The sequence below is a fragment of the Cynara cardunculus genome, assembly GCF_001531365.2.
Source record: "Cynara cardunculus var. scolymus isolate 2C chromosome LG 12, CcrdV1, whole genome shotgun sequence".
Classification (NCBI taxonomy): Eukaryota; Viridiplantae; Streptophyta; class Magnoliopsida; order Asterales; family Asteraceae; genus Cynara; species Cynara cardunculus.
The window spans coordinates 19,932,165-19,947,086 of record NC_037539.1 but is presented as its reverse complement, the minus strand read 5'-3'; the positions used below and the strand labels follow the sequence as shown (position 1 = coordinate 19,947,086).

The 14,922-nt window shown below is 36.4% G+C and overlaps 1 protein-coding gene across 1 annotated transcript; it reads right to left on the bottom strand.

The window, feature by feature from the left end:
* Positions 1-6,747: 6,747 nt before the first annotated feature.
* Positions 6,748-11,937, bottom strand: LOC112523650 (E3 ubiquitin-protein ligase AIRP2-like). Its single transcript, XM_025133335.1, has 5 exons — positions 11,677-11,937; positions 10,852-11,002; positions 10,698-10,764; positions 10,264-10,498; positions 6,748-7,141 (listed from the first exon to the last, which is right to left on the bottom strand). Exons 1-5 carry the CDS (start codon positions 11,754-11,756, stop codon positions 6,931-6,933), a joined length of 744 nt encoding a protein of 247 aa, XP_024989103.1. The 5' UTR covers positions 11,757-11,937; the 3' UTR covers positions 6,748-6,930.
* Between the last annotated feature and the right edge of the window lie 2,985 nt (positions 11,938-14,922).

The following is a 14,922-nucleotide window of genomic DNA, read 5'->3' as shown; positions in this document are numbered from 1 at the left end:
TCCAAATAAAGTCGATTACAAACATAGTCACGTGAGAAGCACATGCAACTAACTAACCTAAGTAAAACAGTAAGAAGTGGTTCTTCACAGAAGATAAACCCGCAGAACCTCTGTGAGCTATTCTAGAGGCTCTGCTGCATTTGACTTGTAAGCTTTTGTTGCCAGAGGACCAGTTTCCAGAACCTCTGTAATAGACAACAGAGGTTCTGTCACTCTTGACTTGTACGATTGAATATCTTCTGTTGTTGGTCCTCTGTGGTCTTCTGTGGAATGAACCCTTCTGTCAACACTTGCAGAAATCTTTTTCATACTTTTACATTAATGAATATGAGAGCTAACAGCTTCAAACTGGTTCAACTCCTCTTGCATTGCGATTATCCAATCCAGATCAGCTAAGGCTTCGGATACCTTAGTCGGTTCAATATTACTCAAGAATGTGGAGTATAAACACTCATTAGCTGTCGTAGACCGTGTACGAATGGGTGCTGATGGATCACCAATAACTTGATGTATTGGGTGATTTCTGRTCCACTTCTTGCTATGAGGTAGGGGAATGTAGGAGCTTTGATCTGAGTTTTGATCAGTGTAAGTAATTGGGGAGTTTATCGGAACAGTTCAGGTGAAGGTTCAATATTTGGAACTGGAATAGGTTGAATATCTGGTTGAGGTAGGATATTTTCGTCTTGTTCGACCGATACGTCTTGTACTTCAGAATTTTCACCCTCTTCACGCTGAACTTGACTGTTAGGAGTTTCCATCTCTATTTCTTCATCAATCGCTTCCATTTCTTCTTTTGTTTCAGTTACCGGCACATCAGGAGATGGACCAGATAACTGTTGTTCGCTCTGAACATTCCTGGACAAATCATTAGACTGATTAGATTTATTTTCAAAATATTTTTCATAAAAATTCTCAAACAATGAATCTAAATCAGCTTTATTAGAATTAGAAGATTCGGGTTGATCAGCTTTTCGCGTAGTATTAATTATCAGTCCGGGTCCTGAACTGAATTGTTCAAAAGCCACATCAATGACTTCATAAAAGGAGACGTTCACGCTCTCATTGATGATTTTGGTTCTCTTGTTGTAGACCCTATACGCATCAGATGTCTTAGAATAGCCAAGAAAGACCGCTTCATCAGCTTTAGCAGCGAACTTCCCTCTGTCCTCTTTGTCATTAGAATTTTTTTTAGGTAATTTTTTTTTACAAATTTCTTTTTGTTATTTTTTTAGTATTTTTATAAGTTTTTGTTTTTATTTTTTTAGATTTCTTTTAGTTATTTTTTAGAGTTAAATTTTTTTTTATGGTTTCAATGTCTTTTTATTTTATTTTATTTTTTATTTTAGTGTTGTTCAATTAATGCGAAATCTAACTTTTTGAAAATTTTACTGGTAAATGGAGAAAATTTAACATCAGTCTGACGAGGAATCCCACATTCCCTCTGTCAGATCTGACAATATTCCTAACACTCCTCAACCATTTAACCAGCCTATACCTGATGAAACTCTTTTCCCACAATGTCAATACCTAGAAATAAAACCCAACAACCATTCTTTCAGTTTTGATATGCCAGCCGAATATCAAATTATCCCAGAAATCTTCGGAGGACACCCAATTTCTTATGCCCTTTCTGCCCACACACCAGTTCCTATGGTGTATTTACAGCAATTCTGGAGTACACTAAAACTGGCCAAAGACGGTGACACTTACTACTTCGAAGGAGCTGTAGATGAATATGTCAGCTGTTTAACATTAAAAAGATTGAGAAGAATTCTACGTCTTCCCGAACCAGGCTCCACGGGTTTTGAGACATTTGTTACAGATGACCAACTCTGTCGTGACATCAAACGGTTAGGATACTCGCTAGAGTTGAATAACCCGTCTCAATTCAATTTACGTTTCCTACCGTCGATCTGGCATCTACTTTTTTAATCCTGAATAGATGCTTGACTTCCAAAACTACAGGAATCGACATGCGCAACAGTTCATTCCTGAAGTTCTTTCATGGGATAGTCTATTCACGCAACTATGATTATGCCCTCGTCATATGGAATGAATTGGTTGAGCTCGTTAATGCAAAAAGATTTCCATCCAAAGCTAGAAAGTTTGTGCCTTTTCAGAGATTTCTGCAACTGTTCATAAAGGCTATGATGAACTCTAATGAAGATATCCCGGCCAGAGCTAACAGTGAAATGGGGCCGACGTTCGTCATGTCTAGAATTCGGCAACATACCGAGGTTGAAGATTTGGATTCAATCATGGAGATACCACCCAAGCTTTCTGCATTCACTGATCAGAGGGCTCAGTGTGTTATAGATTATAGGAGAGTTATAGATCCTATAGTTCAGCCAGAACCGGTTGAACTTACCCTGGGATCACCCCATGCCTCAGCTGAGAGAGAGGGTTTAGCTGTAGGTGAGAGAGTTCAGGAACACGGGTTACCTGAACAGGGCAGTGAGATGAGGAAAAATGTAATTGAGAGGGGTGAACAGGAGCAGGGAGCCTCTGATCAGCACAGTACTTCATCTGATAGTACTTCCTCAACTTCATCTGATAGTACTTCCTCAACTTCATCAAGTTTGAAAGATATTGTATCTGATAATCAGGCAACTCTGGGTGACAATGATGACAATGACAATGATGATGATGATGCTGACAACCATGCTCAATCGATTCCTTCACAGAATATTCAAATAGGAGCAGTGGTTGATAATATCGATGAGATCTTTCCAGAGTTTAACGCTCCACAGACTTGTCCAAGTCTGCATCCTCTATCATTTAATATTGATGACTTTGGAGCCAGACCTGATGATTATGATCGAATGCTGGAAGACATGTCCGATATTCCAGTATAAGGAGGAGACGAGGGAGATGAAGTAGAAAATGCTGAGAGGTTGAGTGAAAAGAAAGTAGAAGAATATGGTGAGTGTGTGGTTAGAGCACAAAATCAAGATCAAGCTTCTTTCCTAGCGGATACACATAGTCGGGCACCCACATCTGCTATCGACATTCATTCGTTGAATGTTGGTATTGAAGAAGACATAGCTAGCCCAGTTATGCATTTGCACACCCAACCTAACCACTCAACTGGTTCTCAACAACCAGCTGTTTCATTTCAACACGGGGACTTAGCACATCTGCTATCTACTTCTCATCTGGAGAATGTGGATATTGAAACTAGTAGGCCGCTGCCCTAGCCTACGACTTTGATTCTGTGCACCTCGAGTCTAGAGCCCATACACATAGGTACACAAGAGTCTCGAGCATCTGTTGCTCCAATTACAGTTCTTAGTGAACTAGCCGGAACGACCAGAGTGGTGTCAATTGACCTTCCATAAGGACCAGTCGGAAGTCCTACCAGTGCTATCACTATGCCAACACTGAACGTAGGCACAACAGTTTACTCAACTGTTGTCTCAACTGGTAATCTAAGTGATCCAGGAATTAGTTTACCAGACTTTGTGTCAAGGGAATATCTGGACGGCACCCTAAAGGTTGTTCAAGACAATATGGATGCTCAAACTGCAAGCTTAAAAAGACTGTTGAAGGGGAAGGAGCAAGTAGAAGAAGAACAACCATCTGCGCTATCACCACCGCCTGTACCTGAGCCTCCGATGGTAAAAGAGCAATCGGTGGACGAACTCAAATCCCTACTATATGCTAAATTGATGGCATCCCGAAATCCTGATGCAGAAGATGTAGATTTGGTTGGGCTCCTGCGACAACAAATTGATGAAAACCCCCATGTTCGAGCCTCAGAGTTTTTGGCCTTTCAGGATGTGGTTGCTTCTAGCTTCACCAAAGTTAGTAAGTTAATCACATCAAACACCCAAGTTCTTAAAAGCTCAATAGATGCCCTTTCTGAATGGGTATCTATTCTAGAAGAAACTTGCAGAGCTCAGGCCACCACACTCAAAAGAAGGCATGATGACCTGGAAGATCCAGATCATCATGAGGGGGAGAGGAAAAGACAAAGGGTGGCTGAGTCGTCTGCTCAAGCTCTAAGTGTTGAAAGAGAGCCAGCTACTCAAGATGTTAATGTTGAAGGTTCTGCCCCGAAATCTACAAGGGAAAGAATCATTGAGGCGATAGTTGTAGAGGATGATGAAGAGTTGGAGACAAGTCCAGCGATCGAGCCAATGGTTGGAAAGCCAGCGGACTCCACGGTAGGAACAAGGTTGCTACTGGACTTGTCGGCCAATGTCGAATTTAATGACATTTTTGCTACTGTACTGGGTGGAGAACAAGATTTCGGATAAGATATTGAGAATATTGACGAGTCATATGGTTTATACTTTGACTTTGAAGCTGACATCAATGATGAAGACCCAGTATTCCCATTTCAGGGTGATCGTCAGACATTGCCGGAACCCTCTACTGCAGCTGAAGCTGGTGCATCTGATACTCCTACTCCTAGAGAGCCTTTTGATCCTACTGAGATTTTTTCGAAGAATTACGTGCCATTTGTTATTCGAGCTAATGTTCCAGGATATGACAGGGCTAGGATCCAAGAGCTTTATCTTGAAGACATCTACTTTGGCATCTTCCTCCGACATCGTAAAGCTCTAAGTGGTGATAAAATTCTTGGTATCCACAAGGAAACCAAAGAATATCGCTTGGAGTACAAGCACTTCCTTAAAGCCAAGCGTCTCCCTATCAGTGAAGTAAGGACCAAACATCGAGTTGTGTCAATTAAACAGATTTATGCTCAAAGACTTCTCAGAGTCTGGTATCCGGTATTCATGGTAACACGACAAGATGGTAAGGTCTGGAGATTTAGTGAAGCTGACTTCTCAAACTTATATTTAGAAGACCTGGAGTATATGTACCATGAAATCCGGAACATGACAAACAGAAAAGATGGAGCTCTTGTTGCTCTTAGTGCAATTAAAAAGGTTTATGCGTAGTCACGTTAAGGTGGCTATGGTCGTTGATGTTCAGATGGGTCTTGAAGATAATCAGAGAATCATCAATTTGAAGAGACTTGATCAAGAGTTAGAGGACATTGATGCCTATCCGGTTTACATGATTCTTGAACAACCAGAGTTCGGAGTGATATACTATGCTGAGTATCAAGTAAAGAAGTTTATGAGATTCAGCGAGCTAAACAAATATTTTGATGGTACTATTAGACTGGTGAGACGGGCACTTGACACGAGGAGAGTAAACAATGATAAAGCTGTGGAGTCGGAGAGGATGAGTTCAAAAGATAGATATTTGTTGATCAATGCCCTGAATCTACTTGAGGAGAAAATTCAATATCGAAATGCACTAAGGAGGCTGGAGAAAATTCTCGGACTCAGAAAGACAAGATTTACGAGAGTTTGAACTTGAATCCAAAGGGGGAGAATGTTGGGTTCAAGTATGTACGTTAAAGATTGTATTCCAGTTCTCCATTTTTAATATGCTTTGTAATAGATAGGTTTAATTCTTTCCTTAGTATAAATAGTCATTAGCCTTGTAATTGTCATTAACATTCTATAATCATTCTGATTAGTGTTGCAAATTCTCTCAAGAAATACAAAGAAAGATTTGGTGATCATATCTCTCTAATCTTCATCTTGTTCTTAATTCTTGAAGATCTAATTCAGATTTGTATGATTTTGTGCTTTTCACACAAGTTAATTAATTTGAAACCTTCGTATGAGATAGATTAGGAAGCGAATATCTCAGGTATAGGATTCTTCAACTAACCTAGAGCAATCCTTGACCCATTAGTTAGGAAACTAAGAACTAAAGGAATCTAGAACGCCACAAGATCGTGCTCACAATCTTGATAAGTTCTTGAATGATGACCGCTCTTGCAAGAAAGCTTAGCTCACAAATGAGTTAAACTAAAAAACAAAGTGTTTATAATTCAAGGATTATGATCCAAAATGATTACAAAAGACTCCTATTTATAGTTGTTTTGAAATAGGAGTCTTTGGATTAATATCAAAAGTTGTTTTGAATTAGTAACATTGAGTATGTAGTTATGTTTGCTACATAACTGTTTTATTCAGATATTTTTACCAAACAACTATATTTCACTTAGAACTAAATTATACATAAGATTAAATGGTAATTTGTTGTCATTTAAACTATCCATTCAGAACGGTTACCACACAACCATATTTCATTTAACCACAATTATCAAACAACCATATTTCATTCTATACTATATGATACGTGGCCTCTTGAGCATTCTGACCACTTAACTGTTTTATATCAAATCAGTCAACAACTACCAAACAACCTCTTAGGAACACAAAAATTAATTTATGTTTTCTTTTACTTTAAAACTTTTCTAGTCGATTACAGATAGCTTTCTAATTAGAATAATATAGTTAACTAACTTCTTAAAGTTCGATCGTTTATTTATTAAAGAGATATACAGAACTTAACCATTTAAAATGGAAAAATTCAATAGATTATTTATTAACAAGAAAGTTTAAGAACAAGAGTTAATCGAGTTTTATGGACTTCTCCCTTTATAAATAAAAAAAGGAAGTACACGTTGAAGAATAAAATGAAATTTTTGCCTTTTTAACAAAATGTTGAGCCTTGGTTTCAACTTTGTTACAATGAGAATTTTACAAGGATAAACATTTGTAACAAATGAAAAAAGCAATGTTATGGAATGTCAAATGGGCACAAACTTGAACTCAGTTTGAATTTGGTCAGTAACGTAAAGATGAAAACGATTGTTAAATGCTTTATCCAAATCTATACATACATTTACCATCAAATATATACCGACAACGAGCAGAATTAAAGATCCGCGACCTCCATTCAAGCATATACATAAATATTTACTACATACAATTACCACAACAACCCTTTTATGTTGCAAGTAAACTATCAACGCCATGCCCACAACAAACTCAGGCCGGGTTCATCTAAACAAACCGAATCTTGGGGGTAGATATGAAATTAGTACGAAAGCAGGGGTTACATCAAATGTGAATCGTAGGTGTCAAAATTTGAGTCAGGAACAACAAGCGGCAACTTGTCTATGTACATGAACAATCTTCTCAGATTTTCTCTTGTTATAGTGGCCACGTCTATTGCTTCATTATGGTCAATGTACACCCACAGCTCGCTGGACTCCACTCTCTTTAGGCTCACTCGGCAAAATGGGCACGACAGCGATCTTGTACACCTGCCATAAAGTAATTGCCATCAATCACTTCGAATTTTATGCATACATAATATTCATATCCAACCTAATAACTATCTTTCTGCACAAATGGCTCGAGGGGATTGGACTTTTGTACATTTGGGGTGCATTAAGTATACTGAATATGACATATAACAAAAATAAAATTGTCCCACGTTTGGTGCGACATTGGACCGGGACATGACAGGATTGAGTGGGAAAAGAAACTGCATTTTTTTTTAGTCTACCCACTAATTCAAGGAGATGGGACAAGATTGGTAAATTACTAAATTACCGATGACAAATTAAAAACCTAACACTTTGCACGCTTCTTTCACCCTCCTGCTCTCACTCTCGCCCGTCCAGTCCCATCTGCGTGCCAAACGCACTCTTGGTACTTGGATTATAATGTGGGCATATCATCCCAGTGCCACAGAAAAATGTGTGCTACAGCCTAAACACCGTGAAGATAAAGATCAATAAGGCAAGGATCAATACAATTAGCAAGCTATAAGGACCATTTATTCATCATCTACAGGGGCTTAGCTGAATTCACCAAGCCTTGTAGATGAAGAATTACGGGCTTGCTGCAATTTCATGGATCAAGATGTCCTTGTGGCATGCTCTTTGCCTTCTTGATCATGGTGCGTATGCTCTGGCATAACACGAACCAATAAGATTGTGAGAAACTGTAACAAGGAAATGTCGAGAATAACAAAAAGAATTCTCAATTTCTCATCCTCATTACCTTGGCCCACAATTTGAATTCCAAGAGAACATTAGAATTTGACTTGTGAGCTCAAGATTCAAAAGATCTCTATGTTTTCGGGATGATAATGAAAACTAAAATATTCGATGGTGAAGACCACAAGTTGAAAAAATAGGGTTAATTTTGTCATGTGATTGTCAACTTTGAATGTGGTTGTCAAAGGTTTCAACCTTTGATTCAAACAGTAATCTTTAGAAGGGATGGAGTGTGTGTGTGTGTGTGTGTGTGTATATATATCACTTATCACATGTGATAATACACGTGAGGGGACCTGGTGATGTGCAGAAAATTCCCAGAGGATTTTAATTGTTCTTTACCTGAATCATTTTCCAATGATTTTGTACCACCAACACTAGCTCATCTTATCAGAAGTTTAACCATAAAACTCATTCCAGTGTACCAAAGATGCCAGAAATCAAGGTTCATTACACAGGCACAAAGGCCAGAGTCGATGGTGATTATGTGCAACCGTATTTTTTAACCCCGGAAGGTAATGAGTCATGCAATTTTCCATGCTCATTTATTTTTATATATCTTTTGCAATTATAAAATATGAAGTAATAATGTTTCTGATGTTATTTCAGAACACATACTTAACACTGAAAACAAGGCTAAAAGGTCAAAAAAAATAAAGCAAGGGCTCAAATGTTCAAAAGACAGAAGTGGAGCATTCTGGCTCCTGGATTTTACTATTTTATCCTTTGACACCCTCTGTAAACATGATTTTGTACTGCAAATTTGTGATTTGGTTGGATTATAATTCCCATATCGTCCTATTTTTCATTTTATTTGAGGATGATTATTGGGAGTTGCTCCTAATAAATCTTGACACGAAGAGGACTAACGTGTGAGTTGGTACATAGTGTGTAACCAACCACCTAGATGAGGAGCCAAAAGTTCAAATAGACAAAGTTTACATAGGAAGACTGCAATGGTGACGATCACATTTTTCTGTATTATGCTTGTCAAGTAAATGTTTTCCAAGAAACAACTACTTTTCTATTTATGGTTAAAGGACTTGATTTCAAAAGGCTAACAGTGGTTTTGTCAACTAACATGGGAAGAAATATGATTACAACATTTGATTAAAAGAAGACCAAAAGGAGGTTTTGGTAGCTAACAGATTCAAGTTGTAAGCATCTTATGGCCCCTCTCTTTTTTCCATTCTCCTCATTCTACTAAGTGGCAATTTTACTTTCCCCTAATTCATATTTATAAATATAGTTTGGTACCAAGGTGACGGTCCCTCAAGGTATAGTGTGTTAGACAGATGTATTTTCCAGAAATGATGCTTTTGGGATCTCATTCAAGCTTCAAGACGGTGTCACAAATTTAAGTAAAGAACCTCAACAACATCATCCTTAGATAAATTGGATGTGTCTCGCTACACATCAAGAGACTAACACTTTGACCAACGTGTCAACCAACCAAATAATCTTCGAACAACTAACCATTTAGTAGTAGCTCATTATGAGAGACTCAAAATTCACAATCATCATGGATGTTGGATGAGATATTACAACCAAACCGATGCATGGTGCAATAAGCCCACATCTTGTGATCTTTGCCACCTTATTTGTAATGTCACCCGTTAATTGTTCCTTTAATAGGATGTTCGAGTACATAAATTCTAAAGCTGAATGAGGATCTAACCACAAAAGGGAGTGTATTAAGGTCCTCATGAGACAACATTAAAAGCTGAAAGAAAGCAACTGGAACTTCTTTGGGAGGCAACAATAGGTTCTTCGCTACCATTACCATATAGCTTACATGATACTTGGTGGTATGCAACAACTACAACTACATCAACTTCTTTCTTGTGTCATCAAGGCAAAAATGAATATAGATCCTTGTAATAGTCACTAGTTTGAACGTGTTTATCATCCTAAATCATCATTTGACTCTTGTTTCCTAGGCTTCCAAATGGTAATGAAATAAAATATATTTAATATGTTTTAAAACCTTTCACCTTCTTGATGATTGTCATCAGCGTCTAAAATAAATAGAAAGCAGACACATCCACACCAACAGTATCAACACATTAGAATGCTAGAAAGTGCATTTGGTTTTGTACCATACAACTTCCAATGGTATGATGATGTTAGCATCTTTTTTTGGTAACCATGGATGTCTGTGCCAGCTTGTGTGCACCTCCCCTAATCCCATAGGGCCTTGAAGATACCAACCAGGAAAATCCCCAATGGCCCTGAGGAGAGTCGAACAGCAACCTATGGGAAGGAGCCCTAAGGCCTAGAATCTATTTGCAGTTGAATTGGCCCTCAAGGTTTTGTTAGCATCTTTCACATAAGAAATTCATACATACTAAAGAATAAGAAGTTTCAATATAGAAGTATACCAGTCATTGTAGCAGTTTGAGCACATGGCATGGTTACATTTTGGTAAGACGAGTTTGCCATTCATCTCCATGCAAATACCACATTCTTCTTCTCGTTCAATGTCAACATCAGAACATCGATTGTAATCTTCATCTTCTCTTTTCCTATACCTTTCCATGCATACCTTCTTCTGCTTTCTCTCTTCCGAATCAGTGACACCACTTTGAAGTTGCATCAAAGATGGATATATGATACCTGTCATCATATCATCCTAAACATCATATAATAGTTGAGACCAACTTGCTAAACATCCCACTTCCACTTTGGCGTAAAGCATTCTACTACCTCTTCAATTAGTTATGGCCACTTTAATCATCCGCACCACTTATGCTAGCAACTAATTGTTGAATTAGGCATCAAAAATATAATCGTCAACCCTTTATTTAAATCATACCATAGAATTCTCTTATGCTCGCCTTCCTTTCGTGTGTAGACATGGTGGTAGTACCATCTGCATAAACCTGTAGTGTGTGCATAGCCGGAAACTTTATAATTGGATTTTAAATCCTATATCCCGGAAAAAATAAACAATACAGAACAAGTTTGACCTGAAAAATCAGGATCCTCAAGAGTCCAAGAGCACCGGCAAGGTGGCAGTCTGACCATTGAACAAAGAAAAGGAAAAACTGAGCAGCCGGGCTATACGACATTCTCATCTGTACACAGGCACCATCATATTCCCTTGGAAAATCAGATGCCCTGTACCAACCAAGAATCAAGATTGCAGTCCATCAAACAACACAACAATTACTACAAAACCATAGAATTTTGCAAGATCATAATTTCAAGCTTCACCCTTTAAAAATGCACATCTTTTTATTTTTTATTTTCGTTTCATTATTTAAACAGAGTGCTTATCTCTTTTTCTTGGTGAATCAATCTAAATAGACCTCACTCTTTCACAAGAATACAATACATATAACAAAAAGAACGTAAATTCAAATCTACCCAATGAAAATTACCAAGAAATTTAGGTTTTTAACTCTAGTTTTAGTCGGTATACCCTCAAACTGACACCCATATCTTAAAGATTTCACTGTCAATTAATACAAGTTACCAAGAAATAAATTGAAATTGAAATTAATAAATAGAAAGCTGCTTTATCAATTAAAATACTATTGGATACCTTTATCCCATATGGAAGCAAGCATTACAGTCAAACAGAAACCAAATTTATGACAGTTCCGACTTAATTTGAGTAAAACATAACTCGTGAATTAAAAAAATGGAAAAAAAACCCTAAATTCGTCCAAAAGATCAAAAGCCCAGAAACTAAATTGAAGGATTTTAATCAATTTCGTAGAAATATAGCCAAAATAATCAATAATTAGAAGATATCCAGAGAAAAACAAAAGAAATGATAGACTTCTTACAGAGTATTAGCATGTTGAAGATCGGCTTCAAGAACTTTGAGAGAATCCTTGAAAGATTTTCTCATTGATCCCACATACATCTCTTTTAATTTTCGGTTACAGAAATTCACACACCATCTACTGATGAATTTCTCTCTCTAAAAACCCTAGAATTGTTTTTCTCTCTCTAGAGGGAGTGGGGGTGGTGAGATCAGTGGTAACTTCTCTCTGTTCTCGAGACAGAACTGAAAGAGGGAGAAGAACTGTGTCACTATCAAGCTGACACGTGGACAAGAAGCTGGTGGAAGTTTTGAAGTTTCTCTGATTAATGATTATAGGATAGATATAGTGGTAATTATAATACTAATAATTGTATTCAAAGAAATAATTAAAGTTAGCTTCAAAAGAATCAATTTTTATTTTTATTTGTATTTATATTTATATTTACATTGAATTGCACCATTAATCCCTTGAGTTTTCAATAACTTGCTTTTTCTATATGTTAAGTATTTTTATAACAATTTTGGTCCCTTTCTGTCATCCATAATATATTCGTTAATGGCGATGTGAATTATGTGTCTTCGGGAATCCATATATTTGTATATGTTAAATGTTTGAACAGAGTACCAATATGAATAATGTTTAAGCAGGTAGTTTTTAGGCTTAAAAATATAATTGTCTTTTTGTAACTTTTAAATAATTAGTTCATTCTTTTTTCCAGAAATATTAAGATATTGATTTTCTCACTCTTTAAATAAGATGGATAAGATTGAAATTCAAAATAAAAAAGGTAAATTATGGGAGGTAAAAATGCTCTGATAAGCGACATAAAAAATTGAACCGCTTCACTTTTTAACATAGTTTATGTATATGTGAGACCGTATATTGGAAACCCGATTCTGACTTAAAACATGAAGGAAACAATTGAACCGCTTCACCTTTTGACCAAATATGTGCACATAACAAAACAAGAGAGATAAAAAGTTTTTTTTTATCGATTCATGAATTTCAGATATATTTGTTATGATTAACATAAGACCTGATTTATAAATTTGTGAGACCCTCCACAACTTCAAAGAAAAGTAGTACACTATTTATACGGATTTATGGCGACAAACAATGTCACATAATAATCCATTGGTGAAATTGAAACACCATGAAGAAAGTGAGATGAAAACGAGAGTTAACTTGGATTGGTCATTTTTTCCAACTTCTAAAAGAGTCATGTGCATGGCACATAATTTTTTGATGCATGTAGGTTATTGAAGATCGTGTATTAAACAAATATATAATTAGTTTTAATCTTCTACAAGTTAACATAGGTTGAAGGAATTGATTTTCTGGCAAATATAAACTATAAAATTAACTTATTTTTTATATACATTATTGAAGGGATATATAAACTGGTTTATGAGAAGTTTTTGTCATATTTTTTAACTAGGAAATGTTATCGTGTTTTGTGCGGTCGTTGTTATTTAATGAAGAAAAACATCGAGAAGTTTGAATTAAATATAAAGTGCTAAAAGTATCACAATAATAATGTTAGAATTGTATGTTCAAATGTTTGGTTTTGTAAGCATAAAGAGAATTGCAATATATTGTTTCAGAGAAAATGAATATGTAGTGTCAAAGAATTTTAGGTTGTGATGGAGTATGTGATTTAAGAAATTAACAAGTGAAAAGTTTAGAGATCATATTTTGTTATGAGCACGCTACTAAATTGTGAAATGATACGAAATACATTTGGTAGATGTAAAACTAACATTCATGTTTTTGATTGTCTTGTTATAAGAATAATATAGTTGTGTAATATATTGCATGTGAGAAATAAAAGTATAATGTATAGATAATTATTGCCAATTCGGTATATTATATGTTGAGAGAGCCACATATTACTTTCTACTATGAACAATCCAATAAACGTGTGACATGGTTGAAAATCGGTTGCTTGATGGCAGACTCGTTTTCCTATAGAAAAAGTCATTAAATGAAAAATATTAGTTTATATATTGTGTCAATGTTATAGCTAATCAATATTTAATAGTTACTATAAATCTTGAGCATGTCATATTTGAAGATCATGAGTTGTTGAAGAAATAGTTTGGAAGACTTCCTTGAAAACAATATTTTTAATTACGGTTCGATCTTCAATCTCATTGTCGGCATTTAGTATGACCAACCCTTCACGTGATGTAACTCGTGATACAACAACATACAGTTGACTATGGGTAAACACTTGGTTCAATAGATACAAGCCAACATGGCATAATAATTGTCCTTGACTTTTATTTATTGTCATGGCAAAGCATGTTGCCAAAGGAAGCTGACGTCTACTGAGCTTGAATGGCCATCTTGTTTCATTTGGGGAAAATTACTAACAATCCTCAAAAGATCTTGTTTCACCGTATTCCACACGGGTTCAATCAACGTGTTCGACGGTGACCCGAAACCAGTCATGTCGGACTATTAGCATTAGCATTACGGTTGAGGTTAGAAGGCGGTGGAGGTGCAGCAGGGATAGATGTTGGTTTTTGAGGAAGGTTGGATGGGATGAAGGGGGAAGAAGATACGGGAATGGATGCGTGCTTTGGAGATGGTGGACGGGCAGGGAGGACAGTAGCGGGACCCGATTGAACGTTGTAGTTCATGAGGTTTTCGATCTCATCGATGTCGGATTAGGAGGGTTGGTTGAGGGGGACGGTGTCTCGTTCAGCGTATGATATTTTATTTCTGCAAACTGCGGTGGCGATTGGGCAGATCCGAGGGAAATGATGATGGCGATTCAGAGCTTCCTTTTCTGGGAAAGTGAACTCCTTTTTACTTGTGACAGACATGTGAAATTACAAAAGATATCCAACTGTAGATTGAGATGGGAGATGGTGAAGAACAAAAATGTAACTTATTAATGGAGAAGAAGAAACCATGAAGAAGAAAGGAAAACGTAAATGTGGAAGATTGAAGGTTTTGCTATTAATGGAGAAGAAGAAACCATGAAGAAGAAGGAAAAACGTAAAGGTGGAAGATTAAAGGTTTTGCTTCGAAAAAAAAAGAAAAAAATGAGAAAAAAAGAAGGTAGGAAAGCTCTTTTGAGATGATGACACGTCAGCGGTCCATGTTTCTGCTTTATATAGATATATAGATAGATTATAACTTTTATTAAGATTAATTATAATTTATTACTATTAATTGTAAATAACCATTAATTATTAATAAATAAGATAAAAATTAATTATTACTAGTGTTAACAAATATTAATTAATAGTAATT